General features: G+C 38.6%; 1 protein-coding gene across 4 annotated transcripts in view; it reads right to left on the reverse strand.

Moving 5' to 3' along the window:
- Positions 1 to 6,202: 6,202 nt before the first annotated feature.
- Positions 6,203 to 27,525, reverse strand: part of LOC149158895 (serine/threonine-protein phosphatase PP1 isozyme 6-like) — a 47,964-nt gene continuing 26,641 nt past the window's right edge. The window contains exons 2-4 of one of the 4 annotated variants that reach the window (XM_089436343.1): positions 17,825 to 18,387; positions 17,517 to 17,729; positions 6,203 to 6,332 (exon numbers count right to left, since the gene is read on the reverse strand). In XM_089436343.1, the coding sequence (XP_089292469.1) occupies positions 6,258 to 6,332; positions 17,517 to 17,729; positions 17,825 to 18,387 (851 nt within the window). In that variant the 3' untranslated portion in view covers positions 6,203 to 6,257. Of the gene's footprint in view, positions 6,333 to 16,483; positions 17,730 to 17,824; positions 18,388 to 27,525 lie in introns of those variants that run through there. The other 3 variants (XM_089436342.1, XM_089436345.1, XM_089436344.1) reach the window with 3 other exon arrangements.

The raw sequence follows: 27,525 nt of genomic DNA on the forward strand, positions 1-27,525 counted from the left end.
TTTCCACTTTGGTAGATGCTCCCTCCCATTTACTGAATCCTGGTAGTTGTGCCAACTCTTGGGAAGGCCTAGAAGTGTTAGGCTGACCAGATCATGTTCATCAACTGTAATACCGACACTCCCAAGCTCATCCCAACATTGGGTGAATTTTCTCAAGTATTGTGATATTGTGTCGCCCTTCTCCATCTTGATCTTCTGAAGTTTGTCCTTTAGTGCCAGCTCCCTGTGCTCACTGTTGTTCTAAAACAAGTCGATCAAGGCTTGCCACATTGCATATGGTGTATCATTCCCATGGAGGTTCAAGACAATATGATCTCGAACTCATTCTAGTATAATCCTTCTCACCTTTGCAACACATTTCCTTCACTCTACCAGATCTTGAGTAATTGGTGTTGGAAGCTAGGAATATCATTGTCTATGAATTCCTTCAGCCCATTGTCTTCCAACACTGCCTCCATCTTGTCCTTCCAAGCAATATAGTTTGAACTACCTTCAAGGGCATATTCGAGTCTCAATCCGTAGAACGACATCCTGCTTGCTTAGAAGAATGATACTGCAAAAGATAAACTTATATTCGTCTCTTCTAGAGTGATTTCTGCTTTGATACCATGTAGAAATTCCTTGTAGATTCAAACTTCTTATATAATTTTCTAAAACAAAAGACTTGAATCTACTCTACTCATCAGCGGAAATAATAAATCGAACAAGAAATCACGAAGCATACAAGAGAAATAATTCAATCAACACATTATACAATGATTTCCTGGGGAAAGCCACAGCTAAAAAAAAACCTGCTATCCATATATTGCATTAGTCAGAAAATATGAGAAGATTACAATGCTTTACTCAAGCCCGAGCAACCTGTGCACTATCTCTATTTGTCTCACTGCTTCCTAAACAAGCCTAGGCCAATACTAAACCAAATTTTAGCTTGTCCAAGTCCCCATTTCCTTGTATTGTTTCCTTGGGAATTACCCCCGATTAATTAGAGAAATTCCTCAATATGAATTGCACAATCCTCATAGGCCTTCCTCTGACTGCATGCACCACCTGTACAATTTGGATGATTATACAACTGATAGTACATTACCCTTGAACTCCAATCTCAACTTGGTAACTCTCAGATCTGACATGTATGAGTTATTTATGAGTGAATCATCGGTTAATTAGTTGAACACATGAAACAGCACCCCACTATCTAACATTCTACTAGTTCTTCCATCAGTTGGAACTAGTTTAACTGATGTTAACTCAGTTTAACTGAATTAATTAATTACAACTCAAAATAAACTTAACCAAGTCTCTTATAAAGTAGGATACACTCTACATGACTCAAGTTAGACCCCCAAATCGAATTAACTAAACCAACTAAGTCAAATTAAATTAGTTAACTCATACAAGTTGTCTTATGATGTGGAATTACAATTTTATTCCTAATTTAATTCAAGGACAAAATTAAATCGGGATTTTCTTGTTGCATTTTCAACGCAAACTATTTGAGGTAATATAATTCTATGGAATGCGAACTATCTAAGGCACTATTTGTTTTGTGGTTATGAAAGTTTTTGAGACATTCTTTCTCTATGAGAAGTGGCATCTAGGGACGGGAATGTGGCATCTAGGGACTAGACTTATTGACAAAGTTGTGACAGAGTTTGTACTATTAATGGAGTGTTGACTTGGCACTTGGACTATTGGTCAGGTTAGATGTGACTTGGATTTTTCTTGTTGACAAAGATTCTATAAGGAAATGATTGTTGGGTTTTCCCCTTTTGGGTTTTGTCCTGGCCACTAGCCTAATATTTGGTGTCTATTGTCTCTTGTGTACTATGATCTCTACTTTCTTTATGTTTTTGAATGCATAATTGTTTGGTGACATAACTGAATAAAATAAATGCTAAAAGGAAACATATATATCAGTCACAAGTCATTATCATTGGTACAACTGGAAGCAAAGTTAGTTTCACTGAGTTATGCAAATGTCGAGTACATGGTTGCTAGTATGGAAACATGCGAGGCTATTTGGCGTCAGAAACTCCTATTGGGATTTTTTATTAGGAGTTAGATCCGACTATCATTCACTGTGATACTTAGAGTTGTATTGAACTCTTTGAGAATTCAATATTCCATGACAAGTCAAGGCATATCGAGATCAAGTACCACTTCATCAGAGATTGTGTGTAGAAGGGGACAATAAAGTTGTAGTACATTCCCACAGATGCGAAAGTAACAGACATCTTGATGAATGCCTTGATAAAGGGCGATTTGTATTCTTCGAGGATAAGTTGGGTGTTGTGCATAACACCTTCCTCGCTAAGAGGGGGTATTGAGATTGTAGCTTCGAAGTGATTCTACATGGATCAGGGGCCATGACATGTAGTGAGTCACTTTAATAGTCTCCTAGGACAATTAATTACTTAATTTCCTAAGTCAAGACTTTAGACAAAAAATTAATTTAATTGCTAGGTACCATTTTGTTAAAGGGAAAAGAAGTCAATGACAAAAAGTCATGACATTGATCTCAGTAAAGTGAGATCTAATCTCAAATGTTGAGATTAAGGATTTCACTTGAGATTAGGTTTTGATCTTTTAGTAGGGGGTTTGAGCCAAAGGAGAGACGATTATCAATTTGGCATGAGTCTGGATTCAGTGGAGCACAATATTTCGCAGTGAGAGCAAGAAGTGGCTAAATCGAGATAGGTAGAGGGAGATCAGTAGAGACGATGAGTTAACTTGGACCGAGCACACCAAGTTTCTCAAAGTGAGCAAGTTGAGTTTTCTCTTGGGCTGAGAGGTCAAGATTCTTTTTGTATGCATAAGTTCTTTTGTTGGGTCGCATGTGTGGGTCGAGTGAGACTTGAGTGTGGGTCGTACAAGGGCCGAGTAAGAGAGAGGGTCGCAATCTTTTGTTTTGTAGTTGCTGGAGAAAATCCTCGTAAGTCTATCGTAAAAAATATTTCTCCTGAAGCTGAATAAGAAACCCAACATTTGTTGGTTTCCCCCACACTAGGGTTTCTAGGGTATATGTGTGTTATTCTCTTTTGCATGTAATTACATGTGATTGGTTTCGTGTATTTTTGCTTATGCTATCTATATCATTAAAAACCAAAAATATTTACTATTATAAATCAAATTAAAAAGTGTTGGTTATTTCTGTTATGTGATTATTTGTTGAGACAATAGATTTGTAACTAGGTTTAAAGAAATTAAGAAAGCTTAGTAGTAGACCATGGAAAAGGTGGTATGAGAAGTTGTATAAGACCTGAGAGAAGTTATACGGGTGATCAAGGTGCTCAATGACACCTTTCCAAGCCTTTCCCCAAGGAAAGATAAACATCTACAATGGACAAATTTCACCCAGTTTCCTTGAGCAATGTCACGTACAAAATTATCACTAAATATATTGCTTGCTAATAGATTACAACCAATAATGATGAAAACAACCTCAAAGGAGCAAAGGATACATAGAAGGGAATCAATATCCGATGAAATTACAATAGCTCATATGGTGATCGACTCTCTCAAAATCACTAAAAAATGGGAAGGATGATCAAGTTGGATATGTCCAAGTCCTTTAATAGGTTTAATTAGGGATTTATGGAAAGATTGCTCGTTAATTTTGGCTTTAGTGAGTGGACAAAATGGGTCAAAAGCCTAGTCTTTGTTGTATTCGTTTCTATCCTAACTTATGGCATTACATATACCCAATTTAACCCCACCCAAGAGATCTTCCAAGATACTGTATATCCCTTGTTCATTCTAATGACGAAAGTATTAGGAAGAAATTTGACAAAAGAAAAAAGTGAGAGAAGGCTTGAGGGAAACAAAGTCACTCAAAATGGAGATGCACTTTCACTTATCGACAATTCAAGGATGACACACCATGTTAATAGGAGAAACCAATGCAAAGGAGGCTAAAGAGTTAGACCATGTGGTTGATGAGGAGGTAGGTCAAATTATTCCTAACCAATCATTACAAAGGAAGACATTCTGAATATGCCATGATGGTTGACCTCTATTGGCATGTGAAAGAAATGGTATCATCCAATATCGAAACACAAGAGGCTAGTCCAATTTTAGTAAAGCTTGAACAAATGGTAAATAGATGTGACGACTTCATCAATGCATTTCTCAGCTCATATGAGGACAAGGAGCAAAAGACAAAGCTAAATCAGAGGATGAAGTTATTGTGGCTAAAAATAATGAATGTAAGGACCCTACAAATCCTTTCCACCAAGATATTGAAGGCCGGGAATGATGTTTAGGCCCACTTTATCCTTTGAACTTTAATCACAATTATTTTTTATCACAAAGGCCTTTGGGCCCAATTTTGGTTTATAATCACATTTTATTTTTTACGACTCTTAAAGTGGTGCAGTTGGTTCTATGGGGGTTTACCCTCTTTTGAGTGTGTACTATTCACCCATAGATTAATAGACTAGACTAACTTATTAAAAACACAAAGGAAAGAGGTTGAATAGGGCTTATTCAAAGTCATGGTTGTAATGTAAAGGGAGACCAAACCATAATATATTTCATCTCAATGACATAAGCCTAGTTCAATTTCATGGCAAACTTGACACTGAAAATTCTGATAGCATTTTTACTTGTTTGAATCATCAAAAGAGTATCACAAGCTAAAGATATTGTTAATGAAATAAATGTAAATACATTTTAATGTGAGTTGATAAGTTTGGTGAATTTTTTGTGAACACCAATTTCTAATGTTTAAATTGTGGTTAATCTTTATATATTTCAAATATAATTTTGACAACTAAATAAATAAAAACATTTTAAAATATACAAAAATATTTTTTCGTAAGTTGCAAGACTACATCATCATCGTGTCCAATATATCACCTTGATTGGGGTGGGGAATTGAACTGGTGACTTCACATCAAGGAATGTCTTAACATAGCACTTGATCACCATCTATCCAAGACCCTGTGGACAAAATATACAAAAATACAAAATATAAATAAAAAAAACATTAACATAAAAAAATGTGCTTCCACGGCTTCCATCTTCTTAAAGTTGAAATTGAAGAGTGCTCTGATACCATGTGGAGGTTTTCCGTTACACCAAAACCCGCAGGTGTTGGTAAACGTAACAAACAGTGACTAGGATCCCCAGGGTGGAAATTACGGATTCTATAGAGGTGCGGTGATTCTTCCAACACCCCCCCTCAAATGCAACTCGGGGGAATCGAACCTGGGTCCAAGCTCTGATACCATGTAGGAATTTACAGGGTAAGTTCCTCAGACAGAACACCAAAGGACACCGCTCACAAACAGATCACAGATCAATACACCAGTATTTTGACGTGGTTAAAACCCTCAAAGAGGGAAACAATCCACGGCCTGAGCCAACGCGGCCACTTCAGGGAATTTATTAATAAAAGCATGAAAATTTACATATGCTTCTCTCATAGACAGATTACGCTACAAATGACCCTCCATGCTCTTTAAATAGAGATCATGGACCAATCGGGTGTTAAGCCACGGATCAAGTGTCGATAATACCAAGGAGAGAATGAACCGTCGGATCACTACATATCGTGACCGTAGGATTGTAAGTTACAAAATGTACATAGTAAAGAAACACACTTTACCTAACTCTATACTAGACCAAGTTGTACTTGACTATTTCCTATGTGTCGGAATATCCTAACAATGGGTATCTTGGGTAGCACTCCAATGGATGAAAAAATCGTAGGTTGGGTAAAAATTATGGTCCATAAGAGTAGGTGATTGAATTGTTTGGGAGAATAAAGTAGTGTCTCATCATTTACATGAATTTATATATGAACATGTTTTTTCACTAAAAATAATTTTCGGCTAGAAATCCTTTATCTGTAGTGAATATTGGGAATTCAAGAATCTCCATACATATAGCCAAAAATCTATCGAGTTAACATTTAACTCTTCGCTAAAACTTGGTTCAATTAATTTTTATTTTTGATATAAACATATTTACACTATCTCATCTGAAAGACATCTTTTCCAATAAAAAAGGCTTTTCCATTCACCTCCACCAACTCAATGTATCACATGTTTTTATGAATTTACCCATTAAGGAATATATACTAACATTTTATTAGATAACAACACCTCCTAGCAAATTGTTAATGGAATCGAAAACATTTACATGATGGATGTCACACACCAGAAAGCGTTTGTTGACCAATATTGGGGCCTTGCCCAAGTTCAAAACTTGGTTAACCTGCCTAGTGTGACTTTTGGGCAATTGCATTGGGCTCAACAGTACAAGGACAATTCCTCTGACTCAACCCTGAGCCTCCTCAACGATAGACAACAAATGTAACGATTCTCCTGACACCAAACAAAAAAAAAAGACATTTATATAGACAATGGGGGCAAAAATCTACATAAAAAATTGACAAATACCCCTGGGTTTATTCCTTCAAACCATTTCAAACTTTTTTCTATAATTTAGACAAATGCCATTGGTGGAGCTATCTATATTGTACTAAAACAAAATAAAAGAGTAATATCATATGAAATCTCATGAGACGAATGAAGCAAGGAATATAAACCCAATATTTAACCAATGGTTACAAGGAATTACTCATGTTGCCTAGTCACATTACTCGATAACATACCATACACCTTGTTGAATATAAACCCAATATTTAACCAATTGTTACAAGGAATTACTCATGTTGCCTAGTCACATTACTCGATAACATACCATACACCTTGTTCTCTTTTCCTCGCCTGGAAAAGAAAATGTAAATGTTAATCCCTTTTTATTAAGCGCTCATGTCATCTATGCAATTTCTCTAATTCAAGGATCATTGAGCTATGAAATAGAGCAATTATTCTTCCAAAAGTAATTGCATTAAACCTTTTCTATCCAAGTTCCATGACAATGACTTACCAGTTGGGTCGAGATAAAACTTACAGACCAAATTGTGATCATTTATATTTGATCCATGACAAGGACTTACCAATTGGGTCGAGATACAACTTATGGACCAAATTGTCATCGTATATATTTGAAGAATGTCAAGGACAACCTAGTGTGTGAATAACATGTGAATCCTGCAAAAATGTTTCTCCCTGTAAATAATACAGCATCAATTCTAATTATTGAAGTATCCTCCAAATTTAGCTTCTCGAAGAGCACTACGAGACACAAAAGTTCATGGGGCTTAATGGAGGAGTTTCTTTAAAGCCTTAAGGCAATACATCGAATTTTAGCAGTAGGGTTCAGCCAGAGACTTGCACAGATAATGACAAAAATAAATGTTATATGACTAAACTTTAATGTTATTAGTTACCTTTTGTAAATATTGTGTGCAATAATGTGAAATGTAGGTAGGGTCTCACATCAAATTCAAAACAAACATACAAATGAGATTTTAGTTGTAAGGCGTGAATTTATATTAGAATGCGCCACTATGGAGATGATAAGTTGCTTCACACACCCCACTCACCTGAGCACGTTTTAAGATGGTGTATCCTCTCCTTGTCATACGAACTAACTGTGGTAAAGGCACTCGTTAGGTGGAGTAGCAAGGTTACTGTTTTTTAAGACAGAGCTCCAGGAAGTTTTAGTTTGCTTGCCTGCAATTGTGTTTTTGTTTACACATGAGCCCAATAGCTTGTTTACACAGTTTAATATGGTTGACACAACATAAGATAAGATAAAAAGGTCATATTACCAATGAATTTATGTAACAGAGAAAGGAAACCTAAGCCAATGTTAGTGTGCATATAATGGTTTGTAGATTTCTGTGGTGTGGTTTTTGTAAGTCTGAATTCGGATATTCGATTATGTTGTCATAGATATTTACCATTTATCATGTTGGCCTCCCTCACGGTGCCTGTAAAAGGTTCATAGGTTTTCTATGGGCAAATTTTGAAGGTTGTGGTGGTTTTCCCAGAGTAAACTGGAATTTCTGTTGGACTCCACGAGGTTGGGGTGATATGGGCATTCTTAATACTGATAGTCAATTCTAGGCTTTGTATGCTGACTGGATCATTAGAGCTTTGGTGAGTTTCAAGGCACAGAAAGTTTAATTGCAAACTGCATTTCTCAAGGTTCTCCTTATGGAAAAAGGCCATGGTCGCAGCTAAGCATAGTCCCATCATCATCCCAGCCAAAGTAAAATCAAATAGCCCAGACCCTCTAAAAGGCTAAAGAGGTTGATACAACCCTTTGCAATTGCAGGGATACAAGTCTCATTTTGGCCTTCTCATTCAAGCAGCATTCCATCTGGTGGTCTTTAGTGTCATTTCATAACAACTCCTTCACTGAAACTCCTTGAGTTTTGCCATTGCTGCTTTACAAGCGAGGGGTCAAAATTGTAGAAATTTTGTGTGTCCTGTAGCCCCACCCAATTTCATTTTGTTTTGCATGTCAAGTTTAATGGCCAAACCCCATAGTTCATCGCTGATATTAAACTCGAATACAAATTGCAATTAAAACACTAAAGGGTTACCACTATTCACATTCAGTTGATAAATTCACAACCATACACATAAATTTTGGACACTGAATTTTGGTCAACTAAACCCTGGAAAACCCCGAAGGTAAAAACCAGTTGGAAGAGGGATTTTATTTGCTTTTATCTCAGAGATTCTTTTACAGCATTAAATACATAACACAGGGTACTTATCTTTCCCTTGAAATTTAGGTCAGTCCTCTAGAAATTTGTGCCACTGTTTGGGAATGCATGCCACTGTCCAGCAATCACTGCCTTGGAAATTGTGCCACTGTCAGCTCCTCTCTGCACCAAAAATCATGCCACAGGACTGACAAATCTGCCCTCGAAAATCATGTCCGTCCTAGAAATCTCTGCCTCGATATCTGCGCTGACTGACTTTCTCCTTATTTTTCGTGCCCTCTGCCCAGAATTTTCTCCTCAAAATTTGGGCCTCAGACTGATTTTTCCTCCTTTAATTTCGGGCTGCTGTTTTGACAGATCTACCTTGAAAAACTTGCTGAAGCAGACTGTCTTCTCCTCAAAATTCGCACAGGGATTTGACTGCTGTACCTTGGTCTGTGTGCCACAGTGACAGCCTTGAAACTCGGGCCTGTGTGTGGTTTCTCCTTGCTGTAGATAGGTCTCTCCTTCAGCAAAAATGGCTATCTCAGCCTTCTCCTCTTCCTCTCCTCTTTTCTTCTCCAACACTACACATGAAGAACAATGTCTCCTTTTCGTTTCTCCTCTTTTTTAGTCCCCTTAATGATGAGAAGCCCTATCCCTAAGATCAAGGGCTAAGATTAGATCTTAGCTTCTCTTGATCAAGGGTGGAGATCTAATCTCCCATTGACCCCTCTCATGTCTCCTCCTTCATAAATGAGCCCCTCTAGTCACTTTAATAATTTTTTGTACCATGTACCTTTTTTCATAAAGTCACTTTAAAAACATAAATTCGCTTTAATATTATAAAGTACAATGTACTTTTAGAACCTTATAAAGTGACTAAAAAGTCACATGACTTTAATAACTCATAAAGTCACACTAAAAAGGTGGGTTCACTTGTTTTTCTAGGTGAAGGCAAAAAACACTAGGAAACACCTCCTTAGTTTTTCAACACTCCCTCCTACCAAGGAAGGTGTTTAGCAGCACTCCCATCTTGTCCCTGAAGTAGACATGATTTCCCTTGGCAAGGACTTGGTGAGAATGACTACAACCTGATCATCACTGGTATGTACTCTAGCTTCACTGCCCCTGTTTGAACACAATCTCGAATGAAGTGGTATTTGATCTCATTATGCTTTGACTTGTCATGAAATATTGGATTCTCCATGGGTTTAATACAATCCGATTATCACAGTATATCATAGTTGGTCTCAGTCGCCGACCATATAAGTCACACAACATCTTGCGAAGCTAAATAGCCTCGCAATTAGTCTAACTTGCTACAATGTACTCAGCCTCCACGAAAATCAGTGCCATTTATCTCTGCTTCCTATTGAACCATGACACCATTGTCAAACCCAACCTGAAACAATATCCAAATGTACTCTTCATGTCACTAGCACTACCTGCGTAATATGAGTTTGTAGTTGTACAACTTGTCAACTTGACTCCATCCCCCTGGATATAGTCTAGTCCATAATCCAGTGTGCCTCGAAGGTACCATAACAAATGTTTTGCGGCCACCCAATGCACCCTCCTAGGCTCCATCATTAATTAACTCAACGTGTTGATTGCGAAACAAATATTTGGTCTAGTTTTGACCAGATACATCAATGAACCAATCAACTGACAATATAAAGTGGGGTCTACCAACTCAGAATCAAAAGCATGCAACTTCTTCTAGTTGGTAATCATTGAAGTGGCCATAGGCCTACAGTCCTCCATACAAAATCTCCTCAATATATCCCCTGCATATCTGCCCTAGCCCAAGAAGATATGCCCATCCTCCTGCCAAACCTCCAACCCCAGAAAATAGGGCAACAGTCCTATATCAACCATCTCAAACTCTAAAGCAAGATCTCTCTTGTAGTGTTTAATGAGTTTCTCCTCTCCTATAATAAACAAATCATCCACATACAGTACAAGAATGAGTGAATCCTCGCCAACCACAATGAAATATAGGTTCAGATTTGCATCACACTTGTGGAAACAAATCTACTACAAGTAGGAATCAATCCTATTGTACCATGCTCTTGGTGCCTACTTCAGACCATATAAGGCTTTCTTAAGCCTACACACATGAGACTCTCCATGCACCTCAAAGCCCTATGGTTGTTCAATATAAACCTCCTCCTGTATGACCCCATTGAGAAAGGTGGTCTTCACATCCATCTGGTGAATCTTCCACCCCATCTCTGCTGCAATGGAGATCACTGCTCTAATCGAGGTGTATCGAGCCACTGGTGCAAAGGTCTCCTCATAATCAACTCCCTCTACCTGTGAGAACCTTCGTGCCACAAATCGAACTTTGAACTTTTCCACGCTGCCATCCATAGCATGTTTGATCTTGTAAAGCCACCTGGAAGTCACCACTGACTTGCCCTTGGGTCTCGACACTATCTTTCAAACATCATTCTTCATGATGGAAGCATACTCCTCCACCATGGCATCCCTCCAAATCTGATGGCTCGCAACCTCCTCATAGTTAGATGGCTCTGTCTCCACAACACTGCCCACATAGCCACCCAACCACTCTAGTGGTTTGCTCTCCTTAATTGACCACTTGGGTCTTCCCACTGTCTCCTGTGCTTCCTTCAAGGTCTCATAAAGCCATCTTGGCTTCCTCTTCCCTGAAGTAGCCTCTTGAACTGGTGTGGGAACATCCTCCCCTGGAGCCTGAAATCATCATGAAGATGCCCCTTTGGCCTACTATTAACCTATACTCTGGGAATCTATGCCTTGTGATCCTGAACTCTATGTGCCTGTCACCCCAGAAGTTGGTGATCCTCCTAACCCTAGTGAACCTGACAATCCTAAAACTTGTGGTGTGCTCCCCTGCTGAGGAGTTTGTTGCTCTACATGATCGTCATCCCGTGACCTCCTCAAGGCCTCTCCTCAAAAAAATCACATCCCACCTCAAGACAACTTTCCTCTTGGTAGGAATATATATATGATAGGCGTTGTAGGTCTTGTTGTAACCCACAAAGATGCCCTTCTTTGCAGTGTGTTCTAGCTTTGTCCTCTTCTCCTCACGGACATGTGAATGAGTAAGGCACCCAAAAATCCTGAATTGCCCAATCTTAGGCTTCTTCCAAGAAAAAACCTCCTCAAGAGTCTTACTCCCAACATTTTGTGTGGACTCATGTTCTGCAGATATACTGCAATGTCACAAGCCTCAACCCATAAAAATAAAGGTAGCCTTTGATCATGTAGCATGGCTCTCACTGCCCCTCCAATGGCCCTATTCTTCCTCTCTACCACCCCATTCTGTTGGGGGTTATATGGCACTGTAAACTCTCTCATGATGCCCACTCTCATACAAAACTCCTTCATCTCATTGGAGATATACTCACCCCCATTGTTTGTCCTCAAGACCTTGATCTTCTTCCCTATCTAGTTCTCCACAAGAGCCTTAAACTTTTGGAACCTCTTGAAGACCTGATCGTTGGTTTTCATAAAGAAAATCTAGGCCTTCCTGGAGTAGTCATTGATGAAAGTGACATAGTACTCATATCCACTCAATGATACAAAAGACATAGGAACACATACATCAAAGTGAATCAAATCAAGAACACCTACTACCTTGATGTCACTACTCGGTAAAGGAGTCTTCATATACTTTCCCAAAGTACACCCTGTGCACACATCATGATGCTCAGTACTGAAATGTGGTAAGCATGTAACTATCTCCCTTAGTACCCTGAGTGCTCCATGGTGCAAGTGAGCCATCCAAATGTGCCATAACTCGCACAAATCATTGTTGTTGGTCATTGACACTATGGCTCTGGTAGTCTGAAACATGAATCTGTAGAAACTTTGGCACCACCTCCAAATCCATATCAGTCTCATTAAGACTTGTAAGGTGTTCTCTGACTCCTATCATATGGCAAGAAGTTACACTGTCAACATACCAGACAACACTAGTGGCAAGACTCACCACTAAAGCAAACTCATCCACGTGGGCTAATGCTGCAACATCTTTCTTCTTCCCCTTATTATTGGGACACTGAAGGCATAATGACCCATCTTCTAACAAGAAAAGCATCTCACTTTGCTCATGTCCTTCTCTTGGGCTTTATGTTTCCGCTTTTGCTGCTTGGCCCCACTAGAGGACCCCTTCTTGAGTTTCGTCTTGCCCTTAGCTGCGAGGGCAACATTCTCCTCCTCATCAACCCCACCATGTTGGTTGCCACTCTTGGCACTCCTCTTAGATGAAATCATCCCACATCCTCCTCCAATCTGGAAGATGCTCTCTAGCAACAATGCCATCTATGAATCCATCCCACTTCTTGGGAAAACCACTCAGTGTTGTCCTGACCAACTGGTCATCAAGGATAGTCTCTCCCACTACAGCCAACTCATCTCTCACCTGTGTGATCTTGGTAAGGTATGAGGTCACTATGTTAGTCTTGGTCATCTTGGTGTTTCTTAGTTTCTCATGTAACACCATCTTCCTGTTCTCATTGGTGCTTTAGTAAAGTGTTATCAAGGACTCCCACATCTCATAGACAAACTTCTTCCCTGATACATGAGGTATAAGGTGGTCTTTAACTGCATCTAGAAGGATCCTCTTAGCCTTCACATTGTGCTTGTTGAATTCTGCCAACTGAATAGGATCAATAGGTGGTACTATTGCACTCTACAATATCCCACAACTCAAACTCCTCAAGCAACAAGACTATCCTCTCCTTCCAGGGACCAAAATTTTTAGCCCCATTCAACCTATCCTCCACCCTCAAACCAGTAGCCATCTGACCCTCTCAACCAACACATCTTCTGAACACTAAAAATGAGCAACCACTCTCGCTCTCAACCACAAATCTCTGGGTATATAGGCTGGTTTATGCTTGTTGGTTGCACTTTATCAACTGTAGGTTCACTTGGTGCTATGATACCATGTAGAAATTTTGTGTCTCTTGTAAAACACCACCTGGTTTCAATTTGCTTTGAATGTCAAGTTTAATGCCCAAACCTCATAGTTCATTGTTGATATTAAACTTGAATATAAATTGCAATTAAAACAGTAAAAGGCTATCACTGCTCTTCACTTTCAGCTGATAAATTCACATGCATACACATAAATTTTGGACACTGATTTTCGGTCAACTAGACCTTGGAAAAACCCCGAAGAGAAAACCAGTTGGAAGAGGGATTTTATTTGCTTTTATCTCAGAGAATTTTTTACAGCATTAAATACATAACACGGTATTTATCTCTCCCTTGAAATTCGGGTCAGTCCTCTAGAAATTCGTGCCATTGTCTGGAAATGTGTGCCACTGTCTAGCAATCACTTCCTTGGAAATTGTGCCACTGCCAACTCTTCTCTGCACCAAAAATCATGCCACAATCTGCCCTTGAAAATTGTGCCTGTCTAACAAATCTCTACCTCGAAATCTGTGCTGTCAGACTGAATCTTTCTCCTTGTTTTTCTTGCTTTCTGCCAAGAATTTTCTCCTCGAAATTCAGGCCTATCAGATTGATTTTTCCTCCTCAAGTTTCAGGCTGTTGTTTTGACAGATCTACCTCAAAAAACTCACTGAAGCAGGCTATCTTCTCCTCGATATTCATGATGGGATTTGACTGTTGTACCTCGGTCTACATGCCACAGTCATAGCCTTGAAACTCGGACGTGTGTGGTTTCTCCTTGCTGTAGATAGGCCTCTCCTTCAGCAAAAATGGCTATCTCAGCCTTCTCCTCCTGTTCCTCTCTTCTTTTCTCCAACACTACACATGAAGAAGAATGTCTCCTTTGCCTTTTTCCTCCTTTTTAGACTCCCTAATGATGAGAAGCCCTATCCCTAAGATCAAGGGCTGAGATTAAATCTCAGATTCTCTTGATCAAGGGTGGAGATCTAATCTCCCATTGACCCCCTCTCATGTCTCCCCCTTCATTAATGAGCCCCTCTAATCACTTTAATAATTTTTTGTACCATATATTTTTTCTCATAAAGTCACTTTGTAAACATAAAGTAACTTTAATATTATAAAGTACAGTGTACTTTTAGAACCTCATAAAGTGACTAAAAAGTCACATGACTTTAATAACAAATAATGTCACACTAAAAAGGTGGGTTCACTTGTTTTCCTAGGCCAAGGCAAAAAGCACTAGGAAACACCTCGGTACATTTTTCAACAAAAATATTCTGGACTTGTTCAATTCTAACAAAGCGTCAAACCCTTGGTCTGAGCTTAAAGAGAGATTCAGACTCAAAAAAGTTGATAAGGATATTTCAGACAAAATGGAGAGTCTAGCACCTTATCCCTTCCATTTTAAGTCGAGCACTAGTCCATTAGTCCAAAAGAGCTTGGTGGAAGGATAGGAAGCCTTTCCGTCTTAGGTTGAGTATTAGTCCCTTAGTCCAAAAGGGCTTGGTGGAAGGATAGGAAGTCCTTTCCGTCTTAGGTTGAGCATTAGTCCAATAAGGACTTGGTGAAGGGATAGGAAGTGGAACATGTCTTAAGCCTTTTGTAAGTATAAGCCTGTCAATGGTTATCGGTGGCTTACATAGAGGCCAATATCCTTGGTATGTGATTGAATATGTGCTAGCATTTGAAATATAAACAGAAGACTTGGCTGTTCCCTTAAGTGGCTAGAAATCTTTAATTGAGTCAAGAAAACATTATTTTCCTAGTCACTATATTGGGAGGCTTGACCGCTAGCCTCTGCCTTGTTCATTCAGGTATACCTCACCATAAAAGCCCCTTATGTAATAGCCCTCAGTGGATATCTATTTTGGTTTTTTGTTTTTGCAAAATAAGTGTAGCAGCGGCTTTTGACGTTGTGCAATCACCTTTTCCCCAAGTCTCATCTGGAAATCTACTCTTCTGAGAGATAACAATTGTGCTCCTACTGACTTCAGTTCAGCATAGCAGCTTGTTGACTTTGTTTCTTATTTGGAAGAAAGAAATAATATTGTATTTAATCAAACCTCCGTTAGATTAGTCAAAAGTCGTAAGATTAGTTTTTCCATGGAAGGACAGTCACAATGTGTGCTAATCTCTTTGCATACTACTGTTCCAGTCCAAAAGGTCAAATGAGGCATATATCCCACCTTAGGTTGAGCCCCATGCATCATGACCTAGGGAGCATCCTGCAAAGTCTCCGACAAGCATGGCTTATTCTCAACAATCACAACAGTGATGGTAGGCCTCAGCACAATGCAAACTAGGTAATGAGGAAATGTCATGAGCACTGACAGAGCTGGTCAGGTAGCCCTCTGTCCAGGCAGCCACAGGACTAATTTCCCACACTGGCATTGTTGATATTTGAAGCAAAAGAAGCATCTAAAACAGGAGAATGACAGTTGAGATGCTAGTGTCCCTGAACCCAACCCGTTGATCTGCTATTGGGGAGGGTTGCCAAACAATGACAAGGATGATCCGTGATTGGGGAGAGCTGTCAAACAGTGACTTCTGCCACTGGATTGATCCCCACATGAGCTTGACCTTGTCAATTTTTTTAATTATAATTTTTATTTGTGCACATATCAGGATAGCAGTGATAAATTTCTGGACATAAGAACTTTATTTCTTGCACCATGTAGCACTCAACTTTTATCGATTTCAATATCATAATCCAATAGAGAGTTAATGTGGTATTTAATATCCTCAAGCTAGTAATAGGGCTGCTGGTGCAGCCTGCCTTTCTGTAAAAATTGGTGTGCTATGTACACACTCTTCCATATTAACAGAATTTTGAAAGCATTCTCTACAAATGAAATATAGAACTTTACATATTATGCATCACTCTGAAAAGATTCTTGATTGTGTACAAAGCCTTCAAAAACATCTGAAGCTTTACATTAAATCCACTTTGTTCAAGGCATTAACATTTGCAGTACCATGTGGTTGGAGACAATGCACCAAAGAAAGAACAAACTTCCGTTAAACAACACCCAAGAAGAATTTCAATAGAATATTCAAAATAATAATTTAGGAAAGCAAAAGCCAGTGGACATAGGAAATATCTGTTGCACAATTGAACCTGTGATGGAAGCCCACTTTTACAAACATAAACATGGCCTGATGGAATGCCTTCTTAAAAGCCAAGCTTGTGCTTAATATTGTACATTTGAATTTCAGGACTCATGCATCCATTGTTTCTTCCAGTTCGCCCAATACAGTTCTTATATCCTAATGTCTCCATACTGCCTATGCTCATATATTGTCATATCAATAAAAAGAAATTATGTATTCTTGACACCACCAGATCAATGGAACATGTATGCACATTCTTTTCCTTTCAATAGCTCTGCTGATGAGCCAACTCCATAGCCATTGCACCCAAACAGGAGTGACAAATTCTCATCTTCTAACCTTTGGGCCCCTAAATTGCAGACATGTCTTATCAATAAATATGGGAAAATAAAATATCAGCTCTTTACTGCAAAACACCTGAAACACATTTTCAAGGCACTTCAAATGTCCTCCCTTACTTGAAGCAAGGATGAACCAGAACTATAAATTAGGAAAAAAGGAGGAAGTTAAGATTGAAAATTCCCCCCTCTTATGAATACTTGCATATTACCATTGTTCTAGAAGTGCCAATTATTACATATTTTAAAAATACTCATTTCAATTTTACTCTACACAAGGTTGCAAACAGATCTTGAGAAACTTCAACAAGAACCTGTATATTTGTCACACTTGATGCAGTGTCAATGCAAAAATTTATTCTAAAGCTGGAAATACTGATCTAAAGACTGCACATGCATAAATTATAATATAAACAAAGCCATATTTGGAATGCAATCTTCCAACTTATTGAGATATCCAAAAGGTAGAATAAAAATGAAGCATACTTAACATATAACATTTTGCTCCTAAAGCAAACATTTGTTCAATACCGATGAACAAAAGTATCATCCCCAAGAATAACAAACTAGCTTCTATAGTAGCTCACCTTGCGAGGTGGTGTGGCTTGCAGTGGTACACTACTACCATATCCAGGCTTTCCCTTTTTCTCAGCTGGCTTCAAAATTTGGAAAGAACACATCAGACTTTCATCAACACTCATCAGAGCACCAGCATTATCAAATTCTCCACAATAATTAGGAGCTGAAAAGATAGTTACAAGCTGCCTTTTGGCAAAGAATTCATAGCCATCCTCCACCACCTGTACAACACACAACAATATCTTCCAGAGTAAAGGACATGAATCACGATAAAATGACAGAAATCAGGAAGACAGTAAATATTCAAGGGAAAAACCTGGTGAGCACGACATATTAAGTCAAGATCATGTTTTTGTAGAAATTCAGTAACTTTATCAGCTCCAAAGGTGTATGAGACACCTCTGTCATTCTCACCCCAGCCTTCAATATCCTTATCTGGATCTGCCCAAAGAAGATCACACAGTAGACCTTGATCTGGCACATCTAAAGGTCGCGTAATATCATCCCTGATCTGCCTCAAGTCCTTCAAATCAGGGGATAGACCTCCATGCATACATAGAATTTTTTCATCTATAAGAGCAGCAACAGGCAAACAGTTGAAACATTCTATGAAAGCCTTCCATATCCGAACATTGTACCGCCGCTTACATTCATCATAGAAACCATAAATTTTGTTGATTGAAGCGCATTCATGGTTTCCCCTCAAGAGAAAGAAGTTTTCAGGGAATTTTATTTTGTATGACAGAAGAAGGCATATTGTCTCTATGCTCTGCTTTCCACGATCTACATAGTCCCCTAAAAACAAATATTTTGCTTGTGGTGGATAGCCACCATACTCAAACAGCCGTAACAAGTCTGAATATTGACCATGTATATCACCTGTAGACCAATAAACATACTCATTCAGAGAATTATTTCTAACATAATTTGTGACAGCCTCTGATCTCAGCATGGCAAGGCAAGTTTCTAAAGAAATTAACAATTGGTAACTTCAATTTCAAACCAGTGATAAATCAGCCAGTTACAAGATCATAACTTCAAAACACTAATTGATTCAACACATAATAAAACATGACTACAGAGTTCAAATTAATTGATTCTGTTGTAACCATGATCTGAATGATTTGGCCATTCCAACAATATCAGAAGTACAGCTAACCTTCATTGCCATTGGATATAAACCAGTTGGTGTATTTATGCATTTTGCAGAGACTCTCTTTAGTTGTGAGACAGCTGTCTACTGAGTTATTGAACACTTAAAAATAAGTAGAGACCCCAGTTCACAAGGTGCTAGTGATAAATAGAGAGGTCCAAAGGGCCGGTGCACAGCCTCCAAAGCATGCTATTTGCAGCCTTCTATGTTTTGGCTTGGGGCTGTAGATACATTTTGAGACAGTACTCACAGCAGTTGCGAAATTAGATCTTGTACACTAAATTAATGAGAAATGTTTAATAAGAAATACAACAAAATTATTCATGTCATATATTCAGGTGCAATTTAAGACCAACAAGCCTATACTTAAATATCTACCACTGATAATATTATTTTATTCATTTATTGATAGTGATACTTCTCTGAGTGAACACCTGACTCAATGGCTACTGGTTTACTGTAAAAAAACTGAACTAAGGAGAGATCCCAAATTAACCAGGAATACAAGGACTGAATAGAGATATCTAAGTGGCTGATGCACACCCTTCAAGTCACATTATTTGCAGCCTTATATGTTTCGGTTTTGGGCTGTAGATAGTTTATTGGACAACATCTACCAATGCCACAGATCACAGTATTTGCAAATGTTCCCAGGCAAATGTATTCAATAAAGTTTGATTTCATAAATGGATTTAATAATAAATACAGCAAACAAAATCACAGCTTAAATTTAGGAAGAATAAGCATCATGCAAGAATATACCCACATCTATATCTGGTACTTAAATCTATCTATCTATATTCCATGCATATGGGAAAAACACTCTTTTCTTTTTATTTTTGGTTAAAGTGTGTATAGATTACAGGATTGGATGGCATCGGATTGGATTGAGATATGGAAAAGTATGAAGGGCCATGTTTTGTACAAGAAAGTACATTGCCATGTGAAAGTATACACAAGAAAAATAGTAAAAAAGTTGTTACAAATAAAAGTTTACTAAAGGCTTGAGTTACAAGTAGGTACAAGTAAATTAAAGCTGTGTACCAATACAAGTACTTTTAGTGGGATGGCTTCAAGCTAATTTACTTGTAATTCCGAATAAATAAAAGAAACTTCAGTTAATTTTGTATTGAACATTGTTTGACGTGATGTTAATTAATGAAATTATATTAGATAATAGATATTAAGGAAATTAAGTTAAAAAATTCAATTCAATACAATTCACCCACATAATAATGTCCCAGGACACAAATGAATTGAGGGGTGAAACAGTTCATATTGCTGTAAAACTACAATTGTTGAAGAGGCTCAGTTTGGTAGGATGTCTAGTATAATATAATTAAAGGTCTTTGATTGTACTACTTATGTTCATGTGCCAAAATAACAAATGCACAAACTTGATGACAAAAAAAGAAATTGATGGTTTTAGGTTGTACAGAACAGTCTATACAATAGCTGTGTTACCAAAAAAGGGAAATGAGTAACAGAACAGGAAATTGGAAAGGTATGACAAACCAAACTTAAGGGTTTCATCAGCCAAGAAGCATGGATCCACCCCACTCCAGCATATATTATTCATATATTCATATAAAATTGTTATGTATTATCATAGTGTCAAGATGGGAGTGGGAGTGGGAATCTTGGTCATATCCTGTTTTGAAAAAACAAAGATTGTGATAGCAGAAGCATTGTCTTGAATGAATCATGAAGGTAATAAGCAAGGATCTGTTATCCTTTGGACTGATTTAAATACAGATTATGGTTTGTGTGATCCATCTGAGAAAGTCAGAGGCTTAGAAGACGTGATCCTGTGGACTGATGTAAACACAGATTATGGTTTGTGTGGTCTGTCTCAGCAGGTTTTAGGTTCACAGGATGCTATTACAGGTATTGCTGAAGTTCCTTGTCCAGAGCCTCCCACTGCGGCTTCCGTGGCAGCCTCCAGCTCTCCTTCTTCCATTATTCTACCTCATTCCTTTTTTGAGAAGCTTTACTCATGGGTGTGCTGCTACCAAGGAAACACCTGTCCACAATTCTTCTGCAGTGCGTAAGCAGGGAGACATAGGGGTGGATGCCATGTCTTCTTGTTGCTGGACGATGTGATGTTATCAGGGAAGGTGTGGGGTTTCTGTTCCGCTTATGCCCCCAATGATCCCATTGACCACACACACATGTGGGATTGGTTGCGAGAGTCTCTCCCACTAGTGGAGTGGGTCATTGAGGGAGATTATAATATGTTTAAGATGGTGACCATGTTGGAGGAAGTGATATAGGTTCTCATGGTGATCAGCAACAGACATGATACTAAAAGAGTGTTTAGTGTCTCGTCGATTGTTGGGGATCAAAAAATCTTGCACTAGCAAGGTAGGACAAATGGTCTAATTGGCAATGTTGTACCTACTACCCACCACATACAGGCTCCACTAAGGTTTTATGCAAATTCACATCTTGCATTATTTTCTTCTACTAGTGAACATTCAGGGGACATTGCCTTGACTAGTATTAGGTTTGATCACTTCCCCATTGCTATGTAATGTCCCAAATATAAATTTTGTTGAAAATTGCTTCTAAAAATTATGTTGTCAATTTAAATAACAATTTGCACAAATTCAACCATCAATTTAATGGCAAAACTGGAAAATACAATCTGCAACTCAGCTCTAATACCACCGTAATGTTCCAAATAACAAATTTAGCAGAAAATAGCTTCAGAAATTTAAGTTGTTAATTTCTTAAACCATTTGCAAAAATTGAGCCACAAATTTAATGGCACAAACTGAAGATAAAAACTGCAACTGAAGAATAGGCAAGAATACACATGCAGCAAAACTCAGCCTTATTTTATTAATATATAAATATGTTGATACAATAACTGGAAATCGCTGAGAAGATGGCCTCCCACAAATATCTGCTACAAGTTGAAACTGGGCCTCCAAAATCTGTACTAGAAACCAATAAGCTACAACCTGTGAATTCTAGATGAATTCACCAAGGAGAGAGATGGGTAATCACCCACTCTATCTAAATGACCCAAGGGTTTCTGTCCTGGGGCTACCGCTGAAGCTGGGAACTCTCGGTTCTCCAAACATCTCCACAAGAAACAAATACTCAACTCCAAGATGACCCAAATGATCTCCTCCTCCTTTTAAATACTCCATAGATAGATCTCCAAGCCTCTAGAAGCATCTAATTTTATTATTTTATTATTACCCTAAAAGTTCTTCTCTTGACTTTTTCTTGAGTGATTTTTTAATTTTATTTTATTTCACTTTTCACTTTTGGCCTTTTTCCTCTAATTAAGTAATTTTCCCCTTTTTAACTAAATGACTAATGAAGTCATTTTTAATCTGGGAAAATGGTAAATCACCCACCATACTTTCTCTGACCACTGGAAGTCACTTCTCAGCATTTCATCCTATAGATCTTCTCATTCCAGTTCCAACGAGCTATTACATTGAGGAGTTCCATCAAATGATCCTCCCGGAATGCACCCCAAGCGCTATTAATTAAGTCTGGCCCAATAATCAAGTTGTTTTTTGAAAGTTGTCAGAATGCAACTAAACGAAAGCCAAGATGTGCTGATGATGGAATATGCCAAGTGAATGCTATCGAATCCCATAAAAACTCCTCTGAAATCCTTGACAATGTAATCGTGCTCTTGCGGCCTGGCCATCACATACCCTAGAAACCCATCTTGGTTGTACTATAGAGGAAAATAAAATTAGGGACATGACAAAGCCTCTCGCCCCAAGATTGCTTGCCCTCAAGCAATCTATATTTGTCCACTGCAAAGGCATCTGCAAACTGATACCAGGATCCCATATGAACCACTGTGCTACACCATGCCCCCATGCTAACTAATCATGAATGGATCTCTCAATACCTGGATCCCAAACCCATCTCCGACTCAACCTATCATCAATGGATCCACCTAGATCCCAAAGCCACCAAGGCCAATCATCATCGTCAATACCCCATGGATTTGGTTGTGCTCTATCTTTGGTCGTAGATGATGCTCCACCAATAGAATACAAACTCATCACCTCTCTCCAATCCGACCTGTGGCATAAGTCGAGGTCAACCCTGCTCTGCTGATGTTGGGATGGAATGTTGATGAATTGTCGGCCTACATCCTATTGCCAACTAGAGCATGTAGTATCCCTCATCTCTAAGGACCCCTACTATACTATGCCCATGACTAAGAATGATACTCCATCAATACTCATGATCTCTCGCAAATCCATCTTATGGTAAGAATCAAATTCATAGGAACTTGTATATGAGATAAGTCCCCTATGTTGCGACGTGCCCAACTCACGCAACTCTGTCTCGTCAATCAACAATATCCATCGAGAAAACCCTACCTTTCTCCCTATAATGGGTACAAGTGGCCAAACTGTGTTGCACGCCCTGTCTATGTACTCTTGGAGAGGGCTGCTGCTTGGAAATATTGTAGCTCTGCTAGCTGCCACTACACCTATCTACACCTCATCAGTGGGTAGGCCCAAAGATAGATGCACCACCATCTCCAAAAGATCCTCTCTCATTTGACCAGAAACTCCATGCTCCTCTGGTTTGCTACCCTCCTACAAAACTAACCTGTCAGGCTCCAACACCTCCTGACAACAAGTGTCCACAAATACTACCACCCTGTTGGCTTTTTTGTGCATCTTTCTGCTCCTCATCAATGTTTGGTCCAAAATATGGTTGCTCATCTAAGTTGCACAAAACGGGGAAATGAGTACGAGTTTCCAAAACGGGCACAGGTACGAAACGTGACCCCCCCCCCCAAATTTTGGAAACGGGGAAACGCAATATATATATATTAGGACATTTAAGAAATATGTGCAATCATAAAGCATATATGATACATTCTAATTTATTACATTATGATTAAATTGTCAATTGTCAATGCATAAACTATAAGTCTCTAAATTTACATCACATTCACTGATGAATGATCACATAATGAAAATAGAAATATCCAAAATCAGCCACAAGAAATTTCTATTTTCTTGTCTTGTGCTTGATTGGGAGTCTCCTCCTACATAGTCGAACAACCTTAGTGCTTTTGATTAAATACAAGCTAAGTTGCACGAAACGGGGAAACGGGTACGAGTTTCCAAAACGGGAAGCGATACGAAACGCGACCTCCTCAAATTTTGGAAACGGGGAAACGCGAATATATATATATATATTATATATATATATATATATATATATTATATATATATATATATATATATATATATTGAAAATATTTAAATATATATATATGTGCAATCATAAAGCATAAATGATACATTATAATTTATTACACTTAAACATTAAGATTTAATTTACATCACATTTACTCATGAATGATCACATAATGAAAATAAAAATATCGGAATATCCAAAAGCAACCTCTATTATATATCCAAATCTCAAAATCAGCATTTATTTATATTAATATATGAGGTTTCAAGTACAATAAAGACTATAAGGCTACAAGAGAGAGATCCAAATCAGGATTTTCTGCATCCACATCCCATTCTTTAGAAGGACTATTGTTGTATTGGGAGTCTCCTCCTACATAGTCGAACGACCTTAGTGCTCTTGATTAAATACACGTTTCATACCCTAGTAGCCTACATGATCTTGATTATTGGGAGTTTCCCCTGCATAAAGGGCTTGGTTCTCTTGATTAAATACAAGTTCCATACCCTAGTACATGATAAAATCCAATGGAAACATTGCAATCCCTCCAATCCTGAAATCCTGAAAAACAAATAAGTCTGCTGGATTTTGAGTGAGATCTAAAATTCTACTTTCTCCATATGAAATCGAATGAGAGCGAAACCACTCTCAAACATCCTGAGTCATTTCATGGTAATGTTAAAAATTTAAGTAAAAGGATGAAAATGAAAAATAAAAGAGAATATCACTTTTACTTTAAGAATTTAACATTACCATGAACTGCATATCCCTCAAACTTCCTGATGAACTGCATATCAACACTAGGGCAAAAATTCACTTTTATAACTTTAGACATGCATCTAGAAGCAACAAGAAGTCACTAACATACCCTAAAAGTAAATTAAAAAAAAAAAAAAAACACACAAGTTAATGAGGAAACATGGGTCTTATGGCCCTGAAACGCGTTTCCGGCCGTACTGGCCACGTTTCCGTTTCGGGAAACATGGCAGTACGGTCGGAAACGCATTTCACGGTCGTATCAAACGCGTTTACGCGTTTCGTACCCGTTTCCGTACAAAAACGGGCCTCTATACCACGTTTCCTGCAACATAGAATACAAGTTTCATACCCTAATACCCTACATGCTCTTGATTATTGGGAATCTCCCATGCATAGAGGGCTTGGTTCTCTTGATTAAATATAAGTTCCATACCCTAGTACATGACAAAATCTAATGGAAACATTGCAATCCCCCCAATCCTGAAATCCTGAAAAACAGATAAGTCTGTTGGATTTTGAGTGAGATCTAAAATTCTACTTTCTCCATATGAAATCCAATGAGGGCGAAACCACTCTCAAACATTTTGAGTCATTTCATGGTAATGTTAAAAATTTAAGTAAAAGAATCAAAATGAAAAATAAAGGAGAATATCACGTTTACTTTAAGAATTTAACATTACCATGAACTGCATATCAACACTAGGGCCATAGGCTTGAACATTCCGCTGCCCCACTCAAAAAAATCCTTTTTTTATAACTTGAGAGACATCTAGAAGCATCTAGAGGATATTTGAGTCGCCCAATAAAAAATTAGAAGCGAAAAAATTAAAAAAAAAATACAAGAAAAAGTCAAGTTACAAGAGGAAACTCTGATGTATGGCTCGGAAACTCATTTCCAGCCATACTGGCTATGTTTCCTCCTCGAGAAACGTGCCAGTACGGCCGAAAACGAGTTTCCAGGCCGTACCCTACGGGTTTCCTTGTTTTCGTTTCATTTCCGTATGGAAACAGACCCTGGACCCACGTTTCCTGCAACTTAGTTGCTCATCCTCCTTTATCATGGGCTCAACATGAACCTCTAACTATCTCTCCACAAAAGTCTCACCATATTGTGCATATCATCCTCCTCAGTTGACTCATGCTCCACCCTATGCTGCTCATGTTGAATCGTCACTAGTGACTCATCATCCCGAATGTCTCCCATAGGGTCCACTGACTGCTCACCATACACACCAGAATATAAATCTAGCATGTTGTCAACAACTCCACATGACTGCTCATGCTCCCCATAGGAATCCTCATATGACCCCATGGACTCGTCCAAAGAACCCTCATCCTGAAAGTCAAAGGAATCTCCTCCTGCTCTACCTTTGCTATCTCCTTCACATCACTCAAGCATGAAGGTGAAGCAAAGACCCTTCCTCCTCAACTCATTCTTGGTGCATGGTTGGTCACCACAAATACACCACAACTCCTCCTGGGTCAACCGTCCCCTAAACAACCCAATGTTCTGCTCAACCAACCTTTCGGCTAGATCATAAACAACAGGTGAGACCGATTGTTCTCTCCTCCAAATGGCCAACAATATAGACTATAACTCCCTACAAATGGCATCATGACCTCCCAAGCATGAAGACAAAATGGAATGCATATGTGTTTTGACTATGTCGGGATGATGTTTCCTAATGTTGAAGAAGCATTGGAACATTTGGAGAATCAATTCATCACACTCTAAGTAAAACATGTGGTCATAAGATCTAACCCAGGCCATGACTTCTAGAATCACGAGCTTCTTCCCAAAGGTGGGGCCCTACTATTATCCAAATCCTAAAAGGTCTCCACTATCAACCTGAAGGCTCTCCTCATAATGTCATCATTGTAAGGAGGTATAGGTGCAGTGAGCCTCAATGTTACGGAGACGAGGCAACTAGAAGTGTGACCCCTTCACAAGGGTAATCCAAGAACTTGTTTTGTATTAGGGCAAGCATGGTTGGTATTAGAGCCCAAATTAGTTTCTTCCCCTCTCACTAGTTTACTTCGGAAAGAAATTCAACTAGTTCTTCTAGTTTGAAAAGGGCTTAGGCTGTGACCCTCATGTGTTTCAAATCTGTCCCAAGTGAAAATATTTTGTGTATTATTTCTTGCCCCTTCTACACATCTCTCGATTGTTCTTTCTGAATAATGGCATAGACCCCCTTTGAGAAGGGTTTGTTGTTTGTTGTTGCTAATTTATTAAGGGAATCTATGAAGGTTTGATCAATATTTTAGTTCAATCAACAAGACAACAATAAACTTTGATTACATGGCCAACTGACTCAATACATAAACCTCTCACATCAAGACATACTCTTCCCTCACAAGTCACATTCAACAATTACCTAGAGGTCCAAATATAATATGAACACCTCATGTAGACTCAGGTGCCGAAAATGACCCAAACAAGTAGCACACGTTGCCCAAAAAATACTACTGTTGTTGCTACTGCTGAAGATGAACTGGTGTTTCTGCGCTCTATACTGTTCCAAAAATTTTGAAAATTTAACCTAGAGCTCCTCACACCAAACCCATAAAAACCTAAAAATGGTTTGGCTTAACTACAAACCAAGATCAAGCCCACCAAGTGGTGTGAATTACCCAGTTTACCAATAAAACATACTGTTTAAGGATGTTCGATTTTCACACTCACCTTGTTGGGAATCGATCACGTGGACTAACCGCAACTCTGGAATCCACCCTCAGACCACTTTAAAAGGTAATGATAATGGTTTGGAAGTTTACTAATGCCTACGTGTTTTGGTGTAATGGAAAACCAAACATGGTATTAGAGCCTTGGCCTAGGTTCGATTCCCCGATTTGTGTTTGAGGGAGGGTGTTAGATTTTCACACTCACCCATTGGGAATCAATC

Source organism: Pinus tabuliformis, chromosome 5_2, assembly GCF_031772625.1.
Source record: "Pinus tabuliformis cultivar Carrire ecotype Pingquan chromosome 5_2, CPIR1, whole genome shotgun sequence".
In the NCBI taxonomy this organism is placed as follows: domain Eukaryota; kingdom Viridiplantae; phylum Streptophyta; class Pinopsida; order Pinales; family Pinaceae; genus Pinus; species Pinus tabuliformis.